At 40.9% G+C, this 22,417-nt stretch overlaps 4 protein-coding genes across 11 annotated transcripts in view; 2 read left to right on the top strand and 2 right to left on the bottom strand.

Annotated features, from left to right (window-relative positions):
* The window catches only part of rapgef2b (Rap guanine nucleotide exchange factor 2b), an 89,994-nt gene extending 85,370 nt beyond the window's left edge, over positions 1–4,624 (bottom strand). For 2 of the 7 annotated variants that reach the window (XR_013284881.1, XR_013284882.1), the window contains exon 1: positions 3,864–4,622. Coding sequence is in view for 1 of the 7 variants with exons in the window: in XM_077531500.1 (XP_077387626.1) it covers positions 3,864–3,938 (75 nt within the window). In the remaining 6 variants the exon portion in view is untranslated. Of the gene's footprint in view, positions 1–3,863 lie in introns of all 7 variants that reach the window. The other 5 variants (XR_013284878.1, XR_013284880.1, XR_013284877.1 and 2 more) reach the window with 5 other exon arrangements.
* Positions 4,625–5,455: 831 nt separating this feature from the next.
* On the top strand, positions 5,456–7,451 carry spmip2 (sperm microtubule inner protein 2). The gene is made up of 3 exons (XM_077531793.1): positions 5,456–5,848; positions 6,522–6,748; positions 7,072–7,451. The coding sequence occupies exons 1-3, from the start codon at positions 5,800–5,802 to the stop codon at positions 7,159–7,161; spliced, it is 366 nt and encodes a 121-aa protein (XP_077387919.1). The 5' UTR covers positions 5,456–5,799; the 3' UTR covers positions 7,162–7,451.
* Positions 7,452–7,907: 456 nt separating this feature from the next.
* Positions 7,908–11,753, top strand: ppid (peptidylprolyl isomerase D). Its single transcript, XM_077531792.1, has 10 exons — positions 7,908–8,104; positions 8,784–8,924; positions 9,005–9,111; positions 9,232–9,420; positions 9,502–9,624; positions 10,512–10,618; positions 10,699–10,855; positions 10,924–11,010; positions 11,088–11,130; positions 11,328–11,753. The coding sequence occupies exons 1-10, from the start codon at positions 8,020–8,022 to the stop codon at positions 11,414–11,416; spliced, it is 1,128 nt and encodes a 375-aa protein (XP_077387918.1). The 5' UTR covers positions 7,908–8,019; the 3' UTR covers positions 11,417–11,753.
* etfdh (electron transfer flavoprotein dehydrogenase) lies at positions 11,540–22,073 on the bottom strand. Of its 2 annotated transcripts, none has more exons than XM_077531790.1 (13): positions 21,833–22,073; positions 20,638–20,799; positions 18,856–19,085; positions 16,267–16,348; positions 16,047–16,165; positions 15,845–15,922; positions 15,623–15,769; positions 14,266–14,406; positions 13,857–14,000; positions 13,005–13,182; positions 12,722–12,919; positions 12,435–12,656; positions 11,540–12,130 (listed from the first exon to the last, which is right to left on the bottom strand). In XM_077531790.1, exons 1-13 carry the CDS (start codon positions 21,867–21,869, stop codon positions 11,967–11,969), a joined length of 1,902 nt encoding a protein of 633 aa, XP_077387916.1. In that variant the 5' UTR covers positions 21,870–22,073; the 3' UTR covers positions 11,540–11,966. The 2 variants fall into 2 exon arrangements, with proteins under 2 accessions (XP_077387916.1, XP_077387917.1); XM_077531791.1 differs by having other exon boundaries at positions 12,722–12,904.
* Between the last annotated feature and the right edge of the window lie 344 nt (positions 22,074–22,417).

Below are 22,417 nucleotides of genomic sequence, written 5' to 3'. Positions count from 1 at the left end.
AGTTTAAACATAAACTAGAGTGTATTTGTCTTGTCGTGTGTATGGATTTTTTGAGCACAAAGGACAACACACTGGTGTTTGAGAAGCTGCAGACAGCGTAAATGTGGTCCCTGGCCACACTGGTGAACACATTTGACATTTCCGCAATGCCATCTTTGCAACATTTGTCGGAAAACTGTACAGTCAATCATTTTAATAGAATAATCGTTATGCTTTACGCGTCTACGGAGCGTCGCGGTGATGTTTTACGATACACGAATTGCCTGAAAGCATCCCCCCTATATTTAAACACGGCGGGAATACGTCAGCGCGACGACCGCGGCACGCAGAAGCACTACGGTTCCAAAAAGAAGAACAACATGTGACATCACGCCAAGACCAAATGGAAGTTTGGCGGATTGGAAAACTCCCTTTGTCGCCCAGGCGGGATTTGAATGCTTCAAAATCTTGACGGCGCGACAAAACCAGGCAAGGAAGGAAGTCACAAACCCACACCCAAATCCAGAAAAAAAATAAAAAAAATAATCAGGGGGAAAGGGTGTTCTCTTTTAGCAGCAGTTCATCCTGTTTGAGTTCCAAATGCATCCTGACACTTTTCCCGGTTTCCATAAATGATTTTACAACCTGCAGCGAACACTTCCTCTTGTGTTTTCTTGTTTGTACTCTTTGTTGCTGCCAGTATGCAAGTATTGCAAGAATGCTGCCACCTTGGCAGATGACAGCACTTGTGGCCTTTAGCTTTGGCCACCTGGCTGAAGACAAACAGACGTGACCGGCGACCGGTCACAGGTCAAGGTAATCGCAGGACAGACCGTTTGTAACCTTAGCATTGCTAAAATACAGGTTTACCCTTTCACAGTTTCTGTGAAACTGTAGAAGAAACAGAGAAGATTATTGGCCGGGCTATAGAAATAGAACACAATATTCTGTGGGCCTTGAAAAATCAGTCAAAATCCAGTAAAACAGCCGGGAGTGATTATCTGCACCGATATTCAGCATTTTGACAAATATGGGCATCAGCCTTTTTATTTTCCAATCTGACGGCCGATAAACAATATGCTTAAAGACTTTCCAACAAAGTGTTTAAAATTTTTACATTTATATAATTCTGATGCCAATATTGTCACTTTTACAAAAAAATATACAGGCTCCTAATTTTGGTCATTCGCCTCCTTCAGTATCGTTCCTGAAAAAAACATATTATTTGGTCTATCTCTAGATATACCAGTAGAAATATATTTTACCTTTGCCATTTGCACTGAATCAAAACGAGACATTTCAACACAACGGTGAGGAAGAAGCGAGTGCCTGATGTTAAATTTCCGTTTTGCCCCCACATCCTTCCGCACAACAATACAACATCGGAAGCTTCCCCCCCCCTGTCTGATATTTATTTTGGTTTTTTTGGCCAGTTTTGCTTAGTAATTGCATCCATCCATCCATTTTCTTGACCGCTTATTCCTCACAGGGGTCGCGGGGGGTGCTGGCGCCCATCTCAGCTGGCTCTGGGCAGTAGGCGGGGGACACCCTGGACTGGTTGCCAGCCAATCGCAGGGCACACAGAGACGAACAACCATTCACACTCACAAGCACACCTAGGGACAATTCGGAGCGCCTAATTAACCTGCCATGCATGTCTTTGGAATGTGGGAGGAGACCGGAGTACCCGGAGAAGACCCATGCAGGCATGGGGAGAACACGCAAACTCCACCCAGGAATGCCCCGGAGCCTGGACTCGAACCAGAGTCCTCAGAACTGGGAGGCGACGTGCTAACCAGTCAGCCTTGCTTAGTAATTATTTTTTAAATATTTATTTTTCGTCAATATTGCGTGTTTTTTGTTGTTGTTTTTTTTTAACTTACATTTTTGGGGTGTCTTCCTATGTATTATTGTCTAATGTTTATGTATTTTTTTTCATATAAAATTTGTATATTTTTTGTCCATTTGCTTTTGGAATATTTTGGTATTTTGAATCTAATATTTCTCCAATATGTATATAATATCTATTTTTCAACTATTTTTAAATTCTTCAATTATTTTTATATCATTTTTGAGCATTTGTTGCTCCAGTAATTGTCTTTTTTTCTTACGTTTTTGTATTTTTGGCTAATATGTTTGTAATTTTCTCTACTCTTTTGTATTATTTATTTTTAATTAATTTCAAATGTTTTCTCTTTTGTGTAATTGTTGGGTATAGTTAAAAAAAAATAATAATTCTAATACGTACTTAGCCATTTCGAAATATTTTTTCAGACTTTGAGAACGCTCACTTTGGCGATTTTGATCTAATGTATTGGGTAACACCAACAGTAAATTGATGGATTTCTTTTAGCGACATCATGATCATATTGCTCACTTGTTAAATTTCATCTTACTATAAGGCATAACGATTTATCTGATATGAATTAACCAAACATGAATTGTTAAAAACTTCCGTCCAGTCCTAATTAACTCTTTTATTGCCACACGAAAAACTTTAATATGACAAAAGCTTTGATCAGATCTTGACAAAGTTCAATTTCATCAGATTTTGTCATGTTTCATTGTAATTTCATACACCGGCAGTCCATTAAAAAGAGATACAATGCTGCCATCTGCTGGCCATAGTGAGTGTTTTTGATTCCACAACCTATTGACCAGGCAGCGCTGCATTTAGATGTTGCACTGCCCATTGATTTAAAATAAATAAATAAATAAAAATAAAAATAAATAACGTAGTTGACTTTGTCCAAACAAAGCAGCCACAAGGGCCTTCTGAGCAATTATAACGGGCAGAACTAGGCAGTGCCGCAAATTTCGGTTTACCTTACATGCAGACGCTGTTGCTTGTGAATGCTTTGCCGCCAGCGGCTGCATCCCGGTCTTTCAAGCGGTGGCCTATTGATCGTCTATTGTGTTGCAAGAGCAACATCCATTTGCTGCGCAAGCGGGCCTCGAGCGGAAAGGAAGAACGCATGGATGTGCGTGCGTAGAGTCGCTGTCCAATAAAAAAAAGCATGCACCTGCTTGTGAGTGTTTATTTATTTATTATTTTTTTAACATTTGGAGACACATTCGAAAGCCTGGTTAGCACATCCACACTTTATAATAATTTATAGATGCATGGTGCTGATATTAGCGGTACAATGACTGTCTGCTACTCTGCCAGTTACATATTTTTCCACATAGTATTAAAAACATGGATTTCATCTATTTTGTCTATTCTTTTTTCTAAAAGTGCTACAAAAATAATAAAACAACTTATTATTAAAATATAATTCTTCCAAATGGCAAGTGTACTTTTTCTTCAAGGTTGGGATTTTCCAAATTTTTTTTTGGGGGGGGGCATCGTGTCCACCTGAGACAGGTGCATTCTCACTCATTCACACCGAAGGAGAATGTAGTCCTTAATAAACTTAATTTGGGATGGGGGAGCAAAATGGAGATGATGCAAAACTCCAAACAGTCAGGCCAGAGCCCAGATTCGAACCCAGAGCCTCAAAGCTGTGAGCCAGATATCCAAACCACTTCTGCACCTTGTTGTTCCATAATATCCTTTAAATCTTAGATAACAACGTTGCAACAGCATCAAAGCCAGATAATAGGAAACTGGCATTTAAAGTTAATATCCACGCAAAAGAGGCCAATGTTGTTCGTTTAACGATCTTGTTAGCTCAAGATTACCATCTAGGATACTACTCTGACAACTTTTTGTTGTTGTTGGCATGTTGCACGTCTTGCTATGCTAAGTAGCCGCTGATTATCTTCCGATAGGCGGCTTAAGTGAGATGGAGGCATACGCGACAGACACAAAAACACACAAGAAAAGCTCCTCTTTTTTTGGCGTTTAAGTGCTAGTTGAAAAAAAGATAAAAAGGTCAAACCTGTTGCGTCCTGTCCACCGGGTTCATCATCACCGCCTCCCGAAAGCTGTTATCCACATACGACGCCATTTTCATCGTCTTGGAAGTGAACAGTGTGTTTTAATCCTGTTCGAAATGTTAATTAGCTCCCCAAGCAAGACAGGGGGGGAAAAGAAAGATAAGAAAGGCCTCCTACTCCTGCTCCTCCGGGATCCGAGAGCCGCTTGGCCGTCTGCCCGAAGAGGCAAGCGGGGCTGGAGGCTTTGGGAGTGCCCCGGACCCCCAGGCCCACGGACCCTGCTTTAGACCCCCGTTCGAGCACTCTCCCCCGGGTTGGATTCCTGGCTTCTACCCAGTGCTAGACCGAGAGACAACCGGGGATCACCGAACTTGCTCTTGACTCAGTTCGCCTCCCCTTTATGTACTGTCCACCACCGCCATTCTGCTAGTTGCGACCAAAAAAGACAAAAAAAAGGAGGGGGGAGTAGGGCTACAAAGCCTAACCCGCCAACAACAACACGTTGCCCATTTCTTTCTTTTTTTTTCTTTTTCTTTTCTAAGAGGCCGAGTCACTCACGGACGAAACATGGTGGTCGGCTTTCGGACTCTCGGAAAAGTGCGGCGCGCGTTAGCTACACCGCTGCTTCCACTGTGCTGATCTGTTGTGTGCCACCATGGTGACTGAATGGTGGCGGCCGCGGCAAGAAATAAGACTACACTGTGACTTCTTCCTGTACCTCTTTTCGAAATAAACTTAAATCCAGGTGCATGTTTGCGTTTATAAGATTCAAATTCGCTGCACTAGTTTTCAAATCAACGTAAGCTGTTATTTTAATCATGTGTGAGGGAGCTTTAATTCGGGAATGTGTGACGATTTGGCGTTTTTATTTTACTCTGAAGGAAGAGTCCTCACACTTCCTGTGTCAGTCGTTGTATTTCTGCTGACTTGACACTTTAGGGAAGCCTGACTAGTATGGAGTAGTGGCCGTGTCAAGCATGTGATTAACATGTCGAGCCATTCCGGTAACGCCTAAATAAACAAAAGGGTCACTCGCCCCAACGTTTTATTATTATTATTATTATTATTATTATTATTATTATTATTATTATTATTTATTTATTTTTTTGGTGGTGGTTGGGGGAGCGTAATGATGTACTAAATAAAAACGTATATGTGCTATAATAAATTATCATAAAATAATGTATTTAAAAAAAATACAAACATAAATTGATATTAAACAAATAAATGTGTATGCAGTATATTAATTACATTTACCAGTTAATACATTAAAATTACATCCAGTACATATATATATATATATATATATATATATATATATATATATATATATATATGTGTGTGTGTGTGTGTGTGTGTGTGTGTGTGTGTGTGTGTGTGTGTGTGTGTGTGTGTGTGTGTGTGTGTGTGTGTGTGACGTGACGGCAACGTTGGTTATTTTACGCTGAAATAAGTCTCCAGTCACTTCCCGTTTAGCAGTCGTAATCTTTCAGCTAAGCTTTACACGGGGAGGCTCATGGGCGTGTCCATTTAACAAGAAGTGGGGTGCGCTTCGAAGCAGGAAAAAAAAAACGATGCTTTATCGCCATCTAGCGGTAAGATTCGGAACCAATTTATGAGATTATTTTTATTTTATTATTTTTGCGTCCTGTGGTCACTAGCCACACGCCGTTTCCTTGTTGTTGATCATAAAAAGGCACTTTGATGATAAATTGGTGCATTTTTACGTTATTTACTTTTAATGCTGCTTTGGTACGTTTACATGAGGAGTCAACTACCCCCCTCCCCTCCGTCGTCACAAAGTAAAGTAGGCCACCAGCAGTTCGGTTCCCATGACAACCGACCATGACCCATGGACACAGAGTAGGCCCCCGTCACGTCATCGCCCGCGGGGCAATGTTATACACCTGTGATTAACTTCAGGAGGAAGAGGACATCATGCAAAACAGCAAAGGATCTGTCGGAGGACAAAGGATTATTTTTACAGGTACAGAGCTGTCACTGATATTATATTTTATAAGTTAATAAGGTGGTTAAAGGGGAGGTCTTTCATTTGCCAATAAATACATAAATAAATATTCAAAATATATATATTTTAGAATATGACTATTGGAGAAAATTTCTTTATTTGTCAAATATATTTGAGTTATTTATTAGAGGTAAGTTTGATTGAGATGAAGCTTTGTTGTATTCATTTGAAAGGTTTTCTTTAAAAAACAAATTAAACATATTTTATCATTTTTTTACATGTAAGTCATTAGATTCTCTCATTTTTAAAATGTATTTTTATCATTAAATCAAAAATTAGAGGTAAGTCATTTATTTAGAGAAGAAGCCTTTATTTGTGAAAATGTATTTTGACTAATGTATTACGCCACAAATCAAAGTTATTAGTTTATTAGCAGTATGTTATTTACAGAGATGAGGCCTTTATTAGCCATTACAACAGTAATGTAAACATTTAAAAATCTAACTTAGAGAGGGCTTTAATTGTCAATATGTGTTTTCAGAGTATTATTTTTAAAATATTGTCACAAATAAATTGTCCTTATATATTACAGTTATTAGGGAGGAGGCTTTTATTTAAAATGTTATTTCCATTACTACTGTACTTAGAACTATCAATACATGTCAGACTTTTTCCTCCCATGTCCGTTAAGGTCCAGACGGTATTGGCGACTACCGTCCAAGGTTCAACCAGTCCCCGTACATGGGTGTGGGCCCTTTGTCCCCTGAGGCCACCAGCAACCTGTCTTACTTGTGGCGGGCGGCCCCGCATGCACCCCCACCTCTTCCCAAGCAAGCCTACGTGGGTGAGGTGGGCTGGTGCTGGCAGTGCAGCGCCGTGTTGAACGACAGCACACTGCGCAGTGGCATGCAAATTAGGGTAAAGCTTCACAAAGTCTAAATATGATTAATGAGTCATTAAATACCAGCTACAATGTATACACAAACTGATATTGACAAGTTAACAAATTTTATCTTTTGTCTTGCTCCACCATTGCTAAAAGGGTCATAACATTGCAACATCCATGCTAATTTTGTTAACATATCTATGATGTTTTACATTGTGTTAGCATTAAGCTAGTAATCTTTTTATAAATGATGTGCTTCGAAGTCATGTAGACTTGAGACGATATTACAAGGATTACAAAATTGGTTGCTACTTTACATGTCGCACAGAATATAATTTGAAATATTTTCTTGCAGAAAAGCATCGTACGAATGGAAGTGGAGGACCGAGCGAGCCACAATTTTCTGCAACAATCGTCAGACAACAAACAAAAGACTGAGAGATAATCAGAGATGTTTATTTAGCCACGGCTGTGCAGAATCACATGACGCGCACCGAGCGGCGACAGTGTTGAGTATCTGTGTTGCTAGCTCAAGTCATCTATAATGCAACACTTACACTTTTGCATGCAACACCCCCCCCCCCCACACACACACACACACACATGCACAGCATCAGATAAGAACACTCAAGTAGTAGCAGATGTAGCCCTTTTCCTGTTGTTGTTTTGCAAAAGGTTGGCAGCAATAAATCATAAGCTTCTGCACTGTCAAGTGGAGCTGATGGAAAGTCAAAATGCTTATCTTCATGAATATTTATTATTCGTCCCCTGTAAATGCTCAAGGGTTTGAAAAGATTAAAATGAAAAATGGGGTTTATCTTAAATTCAACAAATACAGTAAAATCCCATTTAACCTTTATATCCTGATGCCAGAGCAACCAGAGAGAAGATGACCGGCCTGCAGAAATCCTAAAACCAAGTCAGACAGAAAAATGGCCATCAGTAGACACTGAATTTTTACTATTCAATCCTACTTATGTTCTTTTTATTTTAACACCAAAATATATTGATTGACAGGTGGACCAGTTTGTTACGTATTACTTTACAAAGAACATGAAGAACATCCAACATTAACAAATTTCAACCAAATCAAATTTGTGCTGATGCCTTCAAAATTGAAGTTGAGATTTTCTAAATACATAATGTGGCGCTTTTATTTTGAAACAAAATATAGCTCTTATTTTGATGGACCCTACCGGATTTACCGTCACTTCCGGTGTATTTCCAGCAGTAAACCCATTTTCAGACACACCGGCCGGCCGCCGTGTACGTGTAGCTAACGGTTCAATAAAAGTGTTGCAAAATGTCTCACCCGGTGCCCACCAACAAGCCGACCAATCCCGAAAACCCTCGCGTTTTCTTCGACGTAGACATCGGCGGCGCTAGAGGTAAGAAGACTTTTTAAATTTCATTTAAAATTGTAGTAAATGTCGCAGTTACTGCTAGCCTTGTTAGCTTAGCGTCGCTCGTGCTAATCGAATAAACGTGATTAACAGACATTAATGTAGCAAATATATAAACTCATATTTATATTATATTGATTTATTGGCTTATTAATGTTTGCCTGCAGCTTTATTAAGTAGATATTGAGTTTCGAGTATCTCGTGCACACACCATGTGTTTGATTAATTTAGCAAGGAATGTAGTTATTTGTGCTAATTTAACTAGCAATATATACACCATTATTCGTGCTATTTTTGTAACTATTATAAAAGTTGCAGTAATTATAAATTTATACTAAAATAGTGATGTACAGTAAGTGCTATTTTTAAACTGATCAGTTATTGAGGCTCAATTCAAGAGTTGCATTAAAAAAAAAAAATCTAGACGAATACTAGGTCAATATAGAGGGTACAGGGGTTTGCCCTTTTCTGTATACCCTACAATGCATTGCCGGCAGACATTAATACACATGTAGACACTAATGCAAACAACAGTTCAGTTAATAATACAGTTGTTGGTTAAATAGCTTCCGGAAGGTGCCAAGTCTAAATGGATTATTATTATATTTTAAAGCAACTTTAGACTGCAGTGTGTGATTTGGAATTCATTTGTGTTTTTCTTTAGCCGGCCGAATTGTTCTGGAGCTGTTCGCTGACGTCACTCCCAAGACAGCGGAGAACTTCCGAGCCCTCTGCACAGGAGAGAAAGGCCTGGGGAAATCCACGGGGAAACCTCTGCACTTCAAAGGATGCCCCTTTCACAGAAGTATGTGACATATTCACCCTGACGTCTTGGATGTATTATTGTGTTTTTATAATTGGACTACGCATTGACTTTTCTGACAGTTATTAAGAAGTTCATGATCCAGGGAGGAGACTTCTCCAACCAGAATGGCACCGGTGGTGAGAGCATCTATGGGGAGAAGTTTGAGGATGAAAACTTTCACTACAAGGTAAAGAAAAAGAACATGGCACCACCAAATTTTTAAAACACAATCACTTTTTTAACCCACAAATCTGTGTATTATAATAATAATTACATAGCTACAATGCATTTCCGTACATATTGTCAGCACGACCAAGTGGGCCTACTGAGCATGGCCAACGCTGGGCCCAACACCAACGGCTCGCAGTTTTTCATCACCACGGTGCCCACGCCGCACCTGGACGGCAAGCACGTGGTCTTCGGACAGGTGCTCAAGGGGATGGGTTTGGTCAAAATGCTGGAGGGGATCGACACCAATGACGACGCTCCCGTCAAGGTAAAATGACGGACAGCGCCGCTCCATTGAGACGGTATGAAAACATCTGAAAAGCAAAACCCGTGACATTTGTCTTTGCAGCCGTGCGTGATTGCCGACTGTGGCCAGCACAAGAATGGCGACGGCTGGGGCGCCGCCCCCTGCGACGGCACGGGAGACGCCCACCATGAATTTCCCGAGGACTCGGATGTTGACTTCAAAGATGTACTACTTTTTTTTTCTTTCTTTTTTTAACGTTCTATATTGAGGGGGGGGGACACCACAGGTGCTGCCATTAACACATTTTGGAAAAAAACAGTAATGCTTGTTTTTAAATGTCAAATAGATTGCTCATTAAAAATTAGTAGTGTAGATTTAATTTTAATGCTTTTTAAATGTGTAAAAATCATTTTAAATGAGCATTTCTGCACAAAATCTTGAATGATTTACATTATTGCATATTTATTCTGTTTTTAAAAAAACACATTTAAATGAGTATTTTTATACTACAAATAAAACAATTATTTATTTCTTAAAAATCCATTTGAAATGAGCATTTTTGCCTTAAATAAAAAAATAATTAGTGTTTTTATGTGTAATTGTATTTTAAATGAATATTTGAGAACTTAAATATAAGGCAAATATTTAAATTATATTTTAATATAGTTAATATATATTATCTATCTTGATAATTTATCAAATGATGCAAGTTTTTAGTTTATTTAAATTTTATAATTTTAGTTTTTTTCACTTTTATTCAACTTCTTTACATAAACTTGTGCAGATAGCACGGAAATGTTTTTTTTTTAAATTTAATGTATATTTTTATTAATTCAATTTTAATAAAATTTGCGAGTATAAAATGTATATTTTTGTTTAACATGAAATTTTAGCCAATAGATTGCTAATTTAAAATATATTTAAGCCTGTTAACTGTTTTGTTTTGGGTTTTTTTTTTTTTTTTTTTTTACATCAGATTTCGATGAAGTCGACAGATTTCTCATTTAAATGCATTAAATTTTGTAGCATATCAATCCCATAAAACAAAATGTTGCACTTTGCTCAATCAGTTTCCCTCAAAATGGATTATATTCAACTCTCCTCCCCCACAGGTGGACAAAGTTGTGTCAGTGGCCGAGGACATTAAGAAGATTGGAAACAACCTTTTTAAGAGCCAAGACTGGAATGCTGCGGTCAACAAATACGGCAAAGCCCTCAGGTTCAAGTCTTACTATAAATCACTACTTTTATTATCGTTATATGAAGACAATACAATATTCTATGCTTCTTTCCCCACAGGTATTTGGAAATGTGTGGCGAAGTTTTGGAGGACGAAGGCGAGGAGTCCCCGGCGCAAAAGAAGCTGCAGCCCGCCGTGCTTAGCTGCTACCTCAACACGGCAGCCTGCAAGCTAAAGCTGCAGATGTGGCAGGAGGCCGTGGACAGCTGCAACGAGGTATGGTGTTGACAGACTCTTCCACTAGATGGCGCTATTACACCACGAATGTGTTAATGTATTTGTAGGCTCTGGAGCTGGACAAAGGCAACACCAAGGCTCTTTTCCGCAGGGCTCAGGCCTGGCAGGGCCTCAAGGAGTACAGCCAAGCCATGGTAACATCTTATTAAGCATGAAAAGTAGTTGGAACGAATGCTACGTGCTAATGCTAAGTACTCCATTTTACTTGCAGTCTGACCTGAAGGCAGCTCAGGGAATCGCTCCGGAGGACAAAGGTGAGCTTTTCTGTCCTTGTTGACAAATTGACAAAGTAAACACACCAATCATAATAATTAGGTCTGCACCTGTAACGTAACATGCACACTTCTACTGCAACCGATTCACATCTAATGCCCCGCAAAAGCAAAGTGAAGACTGCACAGCGTGACTGCACCACTCAAATACTAAAACTTTAGTTTGCTTTCTCCGCCAGCCATCAGCAACGAGATGAAACGTGTGCAGCTCCAAGTCCAGCAGGAGAAGGAGAGAGAGAAGAAAATCTATGCCAAAATGTTCGCCTGAACGTCACTCGTCCTGCCTCCTCATGTTAACAAACCTCTCATCCTCAAGTCGTTTTTGTACACTGACCGCCGTTGCCGTTTTGTAGCATCATCCTTGGAACGCACCACAAGGCCCAACAGCCAGTGCAGAACAGTCAAGTAGTTTATTCACTGATGTGACATTATGTCCAGTACAACAAAATGTACCTGGAATAAATGTTAACTTATCAAAAACGTCTGCTTGAAGTCCATATTTAATATACTTGAAGGCCACTTAATGCAGATGACACATTCACGCTCACCTTTTTTTTTTTTTGGTAGTGTCATAAATTAATAAAATCAAGGCTCTTTAAACATGATTTGTGTTCATAGTTACTACATATACACTACCAGTCAAAAATGTGAAAACAATTTCTTATTGAGAAACAATATCCAAACCTTTGACTGTATAGCAGCAACAGAGGGCACATTTTTAATTTTTTTTTTTTTAACTGGCAAGAGGTCCTGAATATTCAGTCAGTTGGGGTTCAAGTTTACCGTATATTCCTCAAATGGTGGCCAGTTCATTGTGGTTACATTCCGTTGTAGGCAGGTCCGCCCCCGCCCTCCGGGACCACCCAGTTGATGTTCTGGCTGGGGTCCTTGATGTCGCACGTCTTGCAGTGCACGCAGTTCTGAGCGTTGATCTGCAGCCGCATGCCGTCGCCCGTTTCCACGGGAACGTACTCGTACACGCCTGAGAAAAGACCGGGTTCGATATTCAATTAGGGCTGGCCATCGATTCTAATTTCCTCAATCAAATCAATTTCGATTTGCAAGAGTTCACTTCGATTTGATTCACTTCAGTTCAATCTGATATTAATTATGGCACATCAATTCTTCTTAAATGTCAAGGACATGGTAAAAACTCCACAAATATTACATTTTAATAATAACTGACATTAGCAAGGACTTCCATTCTTTTCTTGATATTATTTTCCAGGCCTTTCCCATTTGCTACAAAACGAGTCACCACAAAACACACTAATATCATGAATTACCCGCCGGGCAGAAGCGCTGCTCGGGCCCGTCGTAGATGGCGAGGTTCCTGTCGACGGGTACGCTGTCGTCCATGAGGGTCAGGTGTGCGGGCTGGTCTCCTTCGTGGTTGGTGCCACTGAGCGCCACGGACGACAGCAGGTCAAAGCTGATCTTCCCGTCGGGCTTGGGGTACTCGATGGGCGTGCAGTCCTTGGCCGGCTTCAGCTGGTCGGCGTCGCGGCCTGACGCACGCGTCAAAACCTAATGAGACGAGCGCTGTGCGGCATTTCCGCAAATGGTGACTCACCGCAGTGTTTGAGCGTCCATGGCTCTTTGCCCCTCAGGATCCAGTAGAAGATACCCGTGTAGACCATGCCGCCGTACAGACCAAAGTAGTTGTGGAAGGACGGACGGATGTTCCGCACGGCGCGGAGCTCCTTCCACACCCACGACGCCTTCAGGGCCTCGGCGTACTCGGGAACATGCAGACCTAATGGACCACAACCTGAATGTAACATGTACGTCTCATGATACATCGAATATCCATTCTTCACTTGTCTGTGGAACTCTTTTGTACCCGTATTTCATACCTGCCGTCTCCGACTCGCCGCCCTCGGCCGCCGCCGCCGCCACTCGCGGGAAAATGGCCTCCGCGGCCAGCATGCCACTCTTCATGGCCGTATGTGTGCCTTTGATTTTTGGCACGTTCATGAAGCCGGGGCTGCAGCCAATCAGAAGGCCACCCGGGAATGTCAGTTTAGGGACTGACTGAGCCAAAAGAGAAGAGAGACAAAAGTTTGTGGGGGGGCTGAAGCGGCCATTTTAGCTTTAGTTTCACTTAGCAACATAATATTTAATGGCAATATGAGAGGGGGACAATTTGGGCGGATTCCAGGCCTTGTTCTCTAATAAGGAAGTTAACTCAAAAAATTGTTTTGACAATGAAATGTTCTATGGAGGTCCACTAGTCTAAATACGGTATTCTAGTTGATATTGCGTTGGTGGATATGAGTTTAGCAGCAACATCCAGCCGTTGTTATCCATCTCAGGAGGCGGCTGTTTTGCCACTTGCTGTCCACTAAAGATGACATCACAGTTGCTCAGGAAACAACCAATCACAGCTCACAGCTCACGCATTCGAAAACAGGCAAGCTGTGATTGGTCGTTGCCTGAGCAACACTGAAGTCATCTTCAGTTGACAGCAAGTGGCACAATGGCCGCTCCGAGATGGATAAAAACGGATGGATTTTGCTTCATAACCCATATTTCACGAATGTAATATTAATCAGAATGCAATGTTTCGACTAGTGAGGTCACATATAGTATTGTCAAGAAATGTTTATGGTTGACTTCCACTTGAACAAAGTCTTAATAAGGAATTCGGCCGAATGAGGTTTGTTTGTTTTTTTTGTGTTTTTTTCCCCCCATAACTCAAAACTCACCTGGAAGCCGCCCTCGTTCAGGGCGCGGGCTCCGTATGCGATCCTGTTGCCTCCCTCCAGCGTGCGGGCGACGAAGGGGTGATGCTTCCACCGCTGGAACTCCCGGAAGGGGTTCAGGTAAGGGTTGGAGTAGTCCAGACCCACCTGTACACAACAATCATTTTACTTCCCCTCTTGAAAACATTTTATTTTTTTCCCAGTTGAGTTTTACGTGTTATAGGACACATTTAAATGATTTTGCCTGGTCTTTTTTTTTTTTTTTTTTTTTTAAGCATTTGAACAGGGGTATGTAGCTTTGTGACAATTTGTGTGGTGATGGCGCAAGATTTTTCTCATATCAAATATATGCTTTGTCTCAGAAGAGGTTAGCAAACGAAACACTGCCTACTTTGCACAAATTCCAGCTCACCACAAAGCCCAGAGCCACCAGAGGCTCTCCTTCGTTGAGGTGATACAGGAAGGAACCGCCGTATGTGTTCCTGTTGAGAGGCCAGCCCACCGAATGCTCCACTCGGCCGGGACGCCACTTCTTCTCGTCGATGGTCCACACCTAACAACATAAACACACACAGACACACACACACAAAATAGTCACATCGTCATGAAACGGACGACTTTACTGCTGAGAAGGCGATGTGCATGTCAGGCACTGACGTGAAAAGAGACTATATTGCAATAAATCATACAGCATACACGTCTTTTTATCAGCCCTGTGGAGTTGCACTCCAGTTAGTTGCTATTGCGTAACACCCAATAACAAGCGTTGTATTGCATCATTCATAGATATTTGTATTCTGTACAGCTATAGTCACAAACTTTTCCATTGGACAAATTTTTTTATCCAGATAATTGTACTTTTTGAATAAATCTGGTTTTGTGTCAGTGAGCGCTTCCCCTTTGCCAAGGTAATCTATCCACCACAGAGGTGTGGCCTATCAAGATGCCGATTAGACAGCATGACGACTGCACAGGTGCGCCTTAGGATTTCCACAGCAAAAAGGTCAGTATAATATAATATATTCTATATATAATATAGCTAATATATCCGGTTTTACTATTTAAAAATAAATAGCGATAGACCTATCACATTCAAAGACAATTTAGTGAGAGAGCAAGAGCAATGAATAACAAAAATATTTAAACAGTTGGAAAATGTAATAACCCTTAGAAAAAATCTGCAATATAGTGAGACTGAAAAAACTGAATCGTTATATAGCCGAGGTTTATTTATTTACAATTATTTTGTGAATTTTCACAAACTTCTTCTTTTTAAATTTTATTCCAAATAATTTCTGTAATATAGCCAATAAAAAAAAAAAAAAGTTCTCATATTACAGTAACTGTACTGTGTAAATCACGATAGCTTTGTCTTGTGTATGAATGTTATACAAATCCATTGCTGCCAAAAAAAAAAAAAAATAGAATTCCCCCCCCCCAATTGATCCATAACGGCGAAGAAAATATTAGCTATGCTTCCCATTTGATAGCAACGAAATAAAATGTATATATTTATATTTGTGAATGACAGTTCTTATACAGCATGTGTGCGTCTTAAAACACATTCTTATTCCTTGGTATTGATTCTGAGTTTTACTATTTTTATGTTATGAATTTATTGTTTTAACGGTCTTTGTTTTTATATGTGATTTTTACTTTCTGTACAGCACTTTGTATGCAGTTATGGTGGATTTTTTAAAACCCTCTATAAATAAAATTGAGTTAAGATTTAAACCGCGTGACCTCTAAGCCGCATCGGTGTCGGTTACCTCCTTGAGTCCGATGGCGTACGTCTGCGGCTGGCAGTTTTCACGCAGGTTGAAGCGCTTGTAGAGCTGCTTGGCGAGATGGCCGTGACACCCCTCTCCGAACAACGTCACCTTAGCGTGGAGCTCCATCCCCCGCTCAAAGACGTCCTGAACACGCATGCCGATTGATCACCATTCCGTACACGGCCAATAGGATTTGACGCTCGCGTGCTTCTACGGTACCTTTGGTGAGCCGTCTTTGGCGATGCCGACGTCGTTGGTGGCGATTCCTTTGACGCTTCCGTCTTCGTGGAACAAAACCTTCACCGCACAAGAGACACAAAGTTAAAATATATATATATATTTCCTAATTCCATGATTGATGCTTTTTGATGTATTAAATAATTATTAAAAGCCTCAATGTTCAAATGGGCGTCATTGTGACCTCGGAGGCGGCATAACCGGGATACAACTCCACTCCGAGCTCTTCTGCTTGCTCGCCCAGCCAGCGGACGAAGGTGCCCAGACGTACTATGTAGTTGCCATGGTTCCTCATGGGAAGACCTGTCACACAAACAAAATTACAAGGTTATTTGTACTTTAAAAAAAGAAAAAAATAAAGTAGACATTTTAGCACCAACATGAGATTTTCTCATGAAGTGTACCTGGCAACATGGGAACGGGGATCCTGTGCTTCTCTGTCAAAATGTTGAAGACATCCTCAGTCACTGGTGTGTTGAGAGGCGCCTGAGGCAAGAGAAAGAGACGAGACACACTGACATTTATCTTAAGATGACGATCATATGCAAGAACAGGCACAGCTTCAGGTCAATAGAAAAGTGTTTAAACATTCAGTGGAACACAGTTGAAGTTCATTCTTTTGACGGATTTGAACACAAGGAACGCCACCAGCAGACTTAGACTGAATGCATATTTTTCAACATTTTGGTTAAAAATTAAGGGTGTCAAAATGGGTGTGTTAATTTTGAGTTCCTTTAATGCCACTATATTTTTTTAACGCGCCATTAATTACCGCCCTTTACTTGGAAAGCCTGTACTGGGGGAATTCCAGTCGCAACGCAGCGTCCATGTCAAAATTTAGTAAATAATACATTTAACAGTGGTGTTCCGCCTTCTCCCCTGGTGCTTCCTCCTCTGCTTCCCCCCTCCCGCCGCTGTGCAAATCTCGCGCGGCTGGAGGTGGGGTGGGCACATCTTCCCTCTCTGCGCTGCTGCCCGGTGCCGGTTTCCGGGGGGGGGTGGGGGGTTCTCGCGGGGGGCCGGGTTCGCGGGGGGGGGTGGCGGCCGTCGGGGGGGGGCGGCTTGTTTGGGGGGGGGGTGGAGGTATGGGTGGGTGGGGGGTTGGGTGCTGGGGGTCGGGGTGTGTTCGGGGGTTTGGGGGTCGGGGGTGGTGGGGCCTGGGTCGTGGTGGATGGCGGGTTTGGGTGGGGTGCGGGGGGGTCGTGGGGGGATGGGGGCTGGGGACCGGTGGGGCGCTGTGGGGGCCCGCTGGGCCTCGTTCTGCGGCCTTGGGCTCGGGGGTGTGGGCCGGGGCTGGGGCGGGGGTGTTCCGGGTGTCTGGGTCGGCTCGCCGACCGGTGTCCGCTCGGGTGGCTTGGGGGTGGCCTTGGTGCTGCCGCGGCCTGGGGATTCCGGGGGGGGGGGGGGGGGGGGGGGGGGGTGCTCGCTTTGCTGGACCGCGGTTGACGGCTTCTTTCTTTGGTGGTGGTCCTTATGCATGCCAGATCCGTCGCACCAGCATCTACTGAAACTCAACAGAAGTACCCTCTCCCTCCCACAGCCCCTTGAATCAGTTGGTGCTGGTGTCTGTGGTTCTCACTTTGCTTTATCTATCCTTCCCTCCTTCCTCTCTTTAGTTTTTCCTCTGGTCACTTGAGATCTTAATTTATTAGAAGTATGAGGTTTCTGGGGTTGGCATAAGACTCCGGTTTTGTAACCACGCAGGAGGGGTCTTGTTGGTGCTGGACTTCACTTTGATGGATTGGATGTACTGGCTTCTATTGATCTCACTCTGCCTTATCGATCCTTCCCTCCTTCCTCTCTTTAGTTTTTCCTCTGGGCTCTTGAGATCTCGCTAAATTTGCTGGAATTTAGAGGCTTCCGGGGTTGGCGTAAGACTTTGATTTTGTAATCATGGGGAAGGCAGGAAGTGTTTGGTCGGTGCTGGATGTCACTTTGATTTACCTTTCTTTTCTCTTTATTTCTTTTTTTTTCTGACCTTTTCTCTGGTCTCCTGACCATTTAAATCTCCCGACTCTGGCAAGATTCTGAAGTACCTGGTTAAGGCGAAGGGTAATGGGATATTTATAAGGTTTTAGGTGAATGAATGAGTATAAATTTATACGTATTTGCACGCACGCACACGCACGCACGCAAACGCACACACGCAAACGCACGCACACATACACACACACAAAAAAAAAAAAAAAAAAAAAAAAGGAAAGCCTGTACTGGGGGAATTCCAGTCGCAACGCAGCGTCCATGTCAAAATTTAGTAAATAATACATTTAACAGTAATGCATATATTTGTGGAGACTGGGGCCAAGTTGTATTTTACAATTTCAAAAATTTCACAAGTTACATCACGTTAAAGATTAGATAGCTCTTAATATGAAAAGAAAAACGCACCGAACTGTCACCGTCTTACCGCATTTATGCCATCTAGTGGAAGATATGACCTCAACACAAATCAATATCACACTCGTTTTTTACAGTACATCTTTTTAATTTTAACTCAATTTTATGAATTTTTGTGAAACTACTCCATCAATGACTAAAAGATGCAGCCATATTTCTATTAGTTTAACATTTTTTCCACTTTTATGTTAAGTTTATGAAATTTATCGTACATATTTTATTGTACATTTATAACAGATATACAATTTGAGATTAATCGTGAGTTAATTATTGCAGTTATGCAATAAAAAAAATGCAATCGCCTAACACTCCTATTAAAAATATGAAATAAAAACTGAATTGTCAAAAAAAATATTACAAAACAGTTTTTTGTTTTTTTTCAACCGACTTGGGGGAAAAGGGCACATTCAAAAGCCTTGGTACGGCATGAGGTAGGCTTAGTCTTTCAAAGTAGGGTTTTTCAAGCCAGGAATTAGGGTTGTAAATGAACTGATTTGTCAATTCCAATGGCAGCAGAGGTGTTGGGAAAAGCCTCTCACAGATTTTAACACAGCAAGTGGGATGAAAAAAAAATGAAATGGGCGTCAGAAGCTCACCCCTCGTTCCTTCCAGTCGGGGAAGAGTTCTTCGAGCGCGCTGGGCTCCAGGCAGGCCCCCGACAGCGTGTGCGCCCCCATCTGGGACGCCTTCTCCACTAGGCAGACGCGCAGCTCCTTTTCCTGCTCATTAGCCAGCTGCTTGAGGCGAATGGCGGCCGACAGACCGGCGGGACCCCCGCCGACGATCACCACGTCCGCCTCGTCCGCGAACCTTTCCATTTCCACGCCTGAGGACGACCCGTGCATCACTGACGGCTCTCATAAACTCACTGCGCATAGGCTGAATGACTGACAGCTCGTTACATCAACTGGGCTACAGGCTAGTGTTAAATAATCCAATGACTGTGGACTGCGACAGTGGGATAAACCAGAGAACTCCAACGTTGTTAGTGAATGCCTGGAAACTTTTCAAAAATCACTCCCGAATTAATAGATGCGACGGAATAAAATAGTCTCTCGCAGAACTTTCAAGCCGTGTACCATGTATTAATTAATACACATTAATTAATTAATGAATTTTAATGAACTCATTCACTCGCAGCTATTTTCACTGAAGCAACCCCCTTCGCTCCCGGCTGTTTCACTGGATTTTGACTGATTTTGCAAGGCCCACAGAATATCGTGTTATATCGCTATAAAATCATGGAACAATACCAAAAAAAAAAAAAAAAAAAAAAAAGATTAGAGTCTCTTCTTTCATCAGGAAGAAAAACTACATTTGTATCTGTTTCTATTTTCCAGCAATTAGCATTAGAATATAGCTAAGTTTCATCAATATTCACATTCCTGGTGAAAACAATGACAAAAAAAAAAAAAAAAAAAGAGCTTGTTGCAACATGGCCCTGGTTGATCTCTTAAACTCTGCTACCACCTGCTGGCCTCTTTTCTAATTACTAGCATTGCTTCATCTGTTCTCAGCAGTTGAGAGGCTGCATCAAAGCCTTCTGTATGCTCCAGCATTAAAAAAAAAAAAAAAAAAAAAAAAAAAAACATTACATTTTTTTTTTATAAGTACGTCTTTGGGATACTTAAAACATTTAAAATAGAACATATTTATATGTTTTTGGGAACACATTAATAAATTCATTAAATTATACAATATAATAGGGGTGTTAAAAATAATCGATTCGGCGATATATCGCGATACTACATCGCGCGATTCTCGAATCGATTCAATAATCGTCAGAATCGGTTTTTTTTTTTTTTTTTTTTTTTTTTTTTTTTTTTTTTTTTTTTTTTTTTTTTTTTTTAGGATTCACACCTTGAGCATGGAAGAATGTTATATGAACGGCACATTAAGCCTTAATATTTTTATTTTAATGCTGTTCAAATGTGAAACAGATTGCAAACTGTTTGTGTACAGTGGCTCACGGTTATAAGCCTCAAGTTTTAGATAAATATATTCATACAAATCTTACAGTGTACATGTACAAATTTACTGATAGTATTTTCTAAATTTGAATGGAAAAAAATCGCAACAATCGACTTATAAATTCGTATCGGGATTAATCGGTATCGAATCGTGACCATTCGTATCGGGATTAATCGGTATCGAATCGAATCGTGACCTGTGAATCGTGATACGAATCGAATCGTCAGGTACTAGGCAATTCACACCCCTACAATATAATATAATATAATATAATATAATATAATATAATATAATATAATATAATATAATATAATATAATATAATAAATCCTGATAATTAAGAGGCTATTTAAAAAGAAGCAGAAAGCAGAAGCAGAAAATAGACTTGTGAAAATGACAATAACTCACTTTCCCATCTTGGATCTTTGTCCCGGGGGTGTACGGTGTAGTGCGTTGTGATGCGAGGCGTGGAGGACGCCGAGGAGCAGCTCCGTCTGGGTAACGTTGTGTACAGCTGAGGTGACGGGTGGTCTACTTGCACCGTCTTCAAAGCCCTGATGCATCTGTGGGCTGCAAGGAGAGGACAACAATCAAGAGCATATCCAGCTGCTTGCCAATTGGACCGGGGTAGCCATTTTATAATCAGGGGCCTTCCTAGTCTTCTGAGGGCAATGTATAAATAAAAACATGACGCAAGTATCCGACGACAACAACAAACACTGATGATGATATACGATGTGTAATAAAATACAAGATCAGGCGTGCAGAGGGTGGCACCTTCCCGTTCGACGATTTTTTATTTTATTTTTTTTTAATGTAGAGGCCACCTCATGAAGCAAGTACAGTGAGTATCACATTGTGATTCAAGGATTATTTTTTTGATCAAATTTCGAAAAAAAATAATAAAACAATTGCAACATGCATGGTTAGCAACTCAACACGTAACTTAATCTGTCACGATAAAACCCACAAAAACAGACAACCTACATTAACTTCTGGCAGGTTAAATATTAACTGCGCTCCATGTTTGTTTATGCATTCAATTAACTGACAAAATAAGGACTGGTTTAAAAGCTTAAAAAAAAACAGAAAACTGTGATTGTGAATGTGTCAGTACAACTAACTGAAACGAACACAAGACAGTGTGCAAATTAAGTGACCGATGTAAGAACATATGTTGTGAATGAAGAGGACTGCATGACTACCACCACACTCCAAAACGTCAACTTTATAATAGCCTGCTGAGACTAATTTTATGTTGGGGAAAAAAAATCGAAAACTCCAACCAAGAAACGAACTATGTAATGGACGACATGATAGGCACATTACAATTTTAAAAACACGTATACAACTATACGTGTGTGGCATAGTTGAGTAAAAGTGACCCAATGAACTTTAGCCTACATTTTAGCTTGCTGCTAAAATAGACGCTAATGCCAACACGGGTTGCAGCATTTCTGTGAATTTTGCACACACGGGCACAACGTAAAATACATGTTATAACACGTAACAGAGCAATCTAAGCTTCTAAAACAAACTTTGCGTTAAAATCTCGGCGAATTAGCAACGAATTAGGTAAATTTGCTGCTAGCCAGACACGTACCTTTACTCGAGTATCTGCTAGCTGTAGCTGGCAACATCTCGTCACAGCTGGTCAGTTTCTGCTCACACGTCTCCTCTTCGTGGCCACGAGAAGCCAAAAGCGGCCTGCTATCCTGGAGTGACCGACAATTTAGATTATGTAAGCGGGTACAGTCGACACGCTGAGGACACAAGTCTCATAATACTGCCATTTGGGGGGCAAATCTCGAATGAACTGCGCATGTGCATATCCGTGAACGCTCGTAAACAGCGCCGTTACGTGTGCAAGGTGCAGTACGTATTTATTTATTGATGTATTTATTGATGTATTTATTTATTGATTTATTTATTTATTTGTATTGAAACCTCGATAAAAAGAAAATATATTTCAGACATGTTCGTTTTGGGCTATCTAATTTTGATATTCTTCTAATTTTTGCAAAGTTTCATATTCACTGTGTAAAATTTGCAAATAAATCAACGACCACATTTTTGCTGTATTTAAAATGCTTTTGTTAATGTACCTGGAGGATATAAAAGCTATTCGGACCAGAATACTATGTAAATACTGTACTGTGATTAATGCTTAGGAAAAGGAAAGAAAAAA

This window comes from Festucalex cinctus, chromosome 9 (assembly GCF_051991245.1).
Source record: "Festucalex cinctus isolate MCC-2025b chromosome 9, RoL_Fcin_1.0, whole genome shotgun sequence".
In the NCBI taxonomy this organism is placed as follows: Eukaryota; Metazoa; Chordata; class Actinopteri; order Syngnathiformes; family Syngnathidae; genus Festucalex; species Festucalex cinctus.
Note: the sequence above shows the minus strand (reverse complement) of the source record. Positions and strands in the feature narration are given on the sequence as shown.

Bases quoted from the DNA above. Each gene is read 5' to 3' on its own strand.
- spmip2 (XM_077531793.1), top strand. From the start codon at position 5,800: ATGCAAAACAGCAAAGGATCTGTCGGAGGACAAAGGATTATTTTTACA. The intron at 5,849-6,521 runs GTACAGAGCTGT...ATGTCCGTTAAG, and splicing joins ACAAAGGATTATTTTTACAG to GTCCAGACGGTATTGGCGAC. The intron at 6,749-7,071 runs GTAAAGCTTCAC...ATTTTCTTGCAG, and splicing joins GCAGTGGCATGCAAATTAGG to AAAAGCATCGTACGAATGGA.
- ppid (XM_077531792.1), top strand. From the start codon at position 8,020: ATGTCTCACCCGGTGCCCACCAACAAGCCGACCAATCCCGAAAACCCT. The intron at 8,925-9,004 runs GTATGTGACATA...CTTTTCTGACAG, and splicing joins AGGATGCCCCTTTCACAGAA to TTATTAAGAAGTTCATGATC. The intron at 11,131-11,327 runs GTGAGCTTTTCT...TTTCTCCGCCAG, and splicing joins AATCGCTCCGGAGGACAAAG to CCATCAGCAACGAGATGAAA.
- etfdh (XM_077531790.1), bottom strand. From the start codon at position 21,869: ATGTTGCCAGCTACAGCTAGCAGATACTCGAGTAAAG. The intron at 14,001-14,265 runs GTGAGCTGGAAT...TGTTGTGTACAG, and splicing joins TGGTGGCTCTGGGCTTTGTG to GTGGGTCTGGACTACTCCAA. The intron at 12,131-12,434 runs GTAATTCATGAT...GTCTTTTCTCAG, and splicing joins GCAGCGCTTCTGCCCGGCGG to GCGTGTACGAGTACGTTCCC.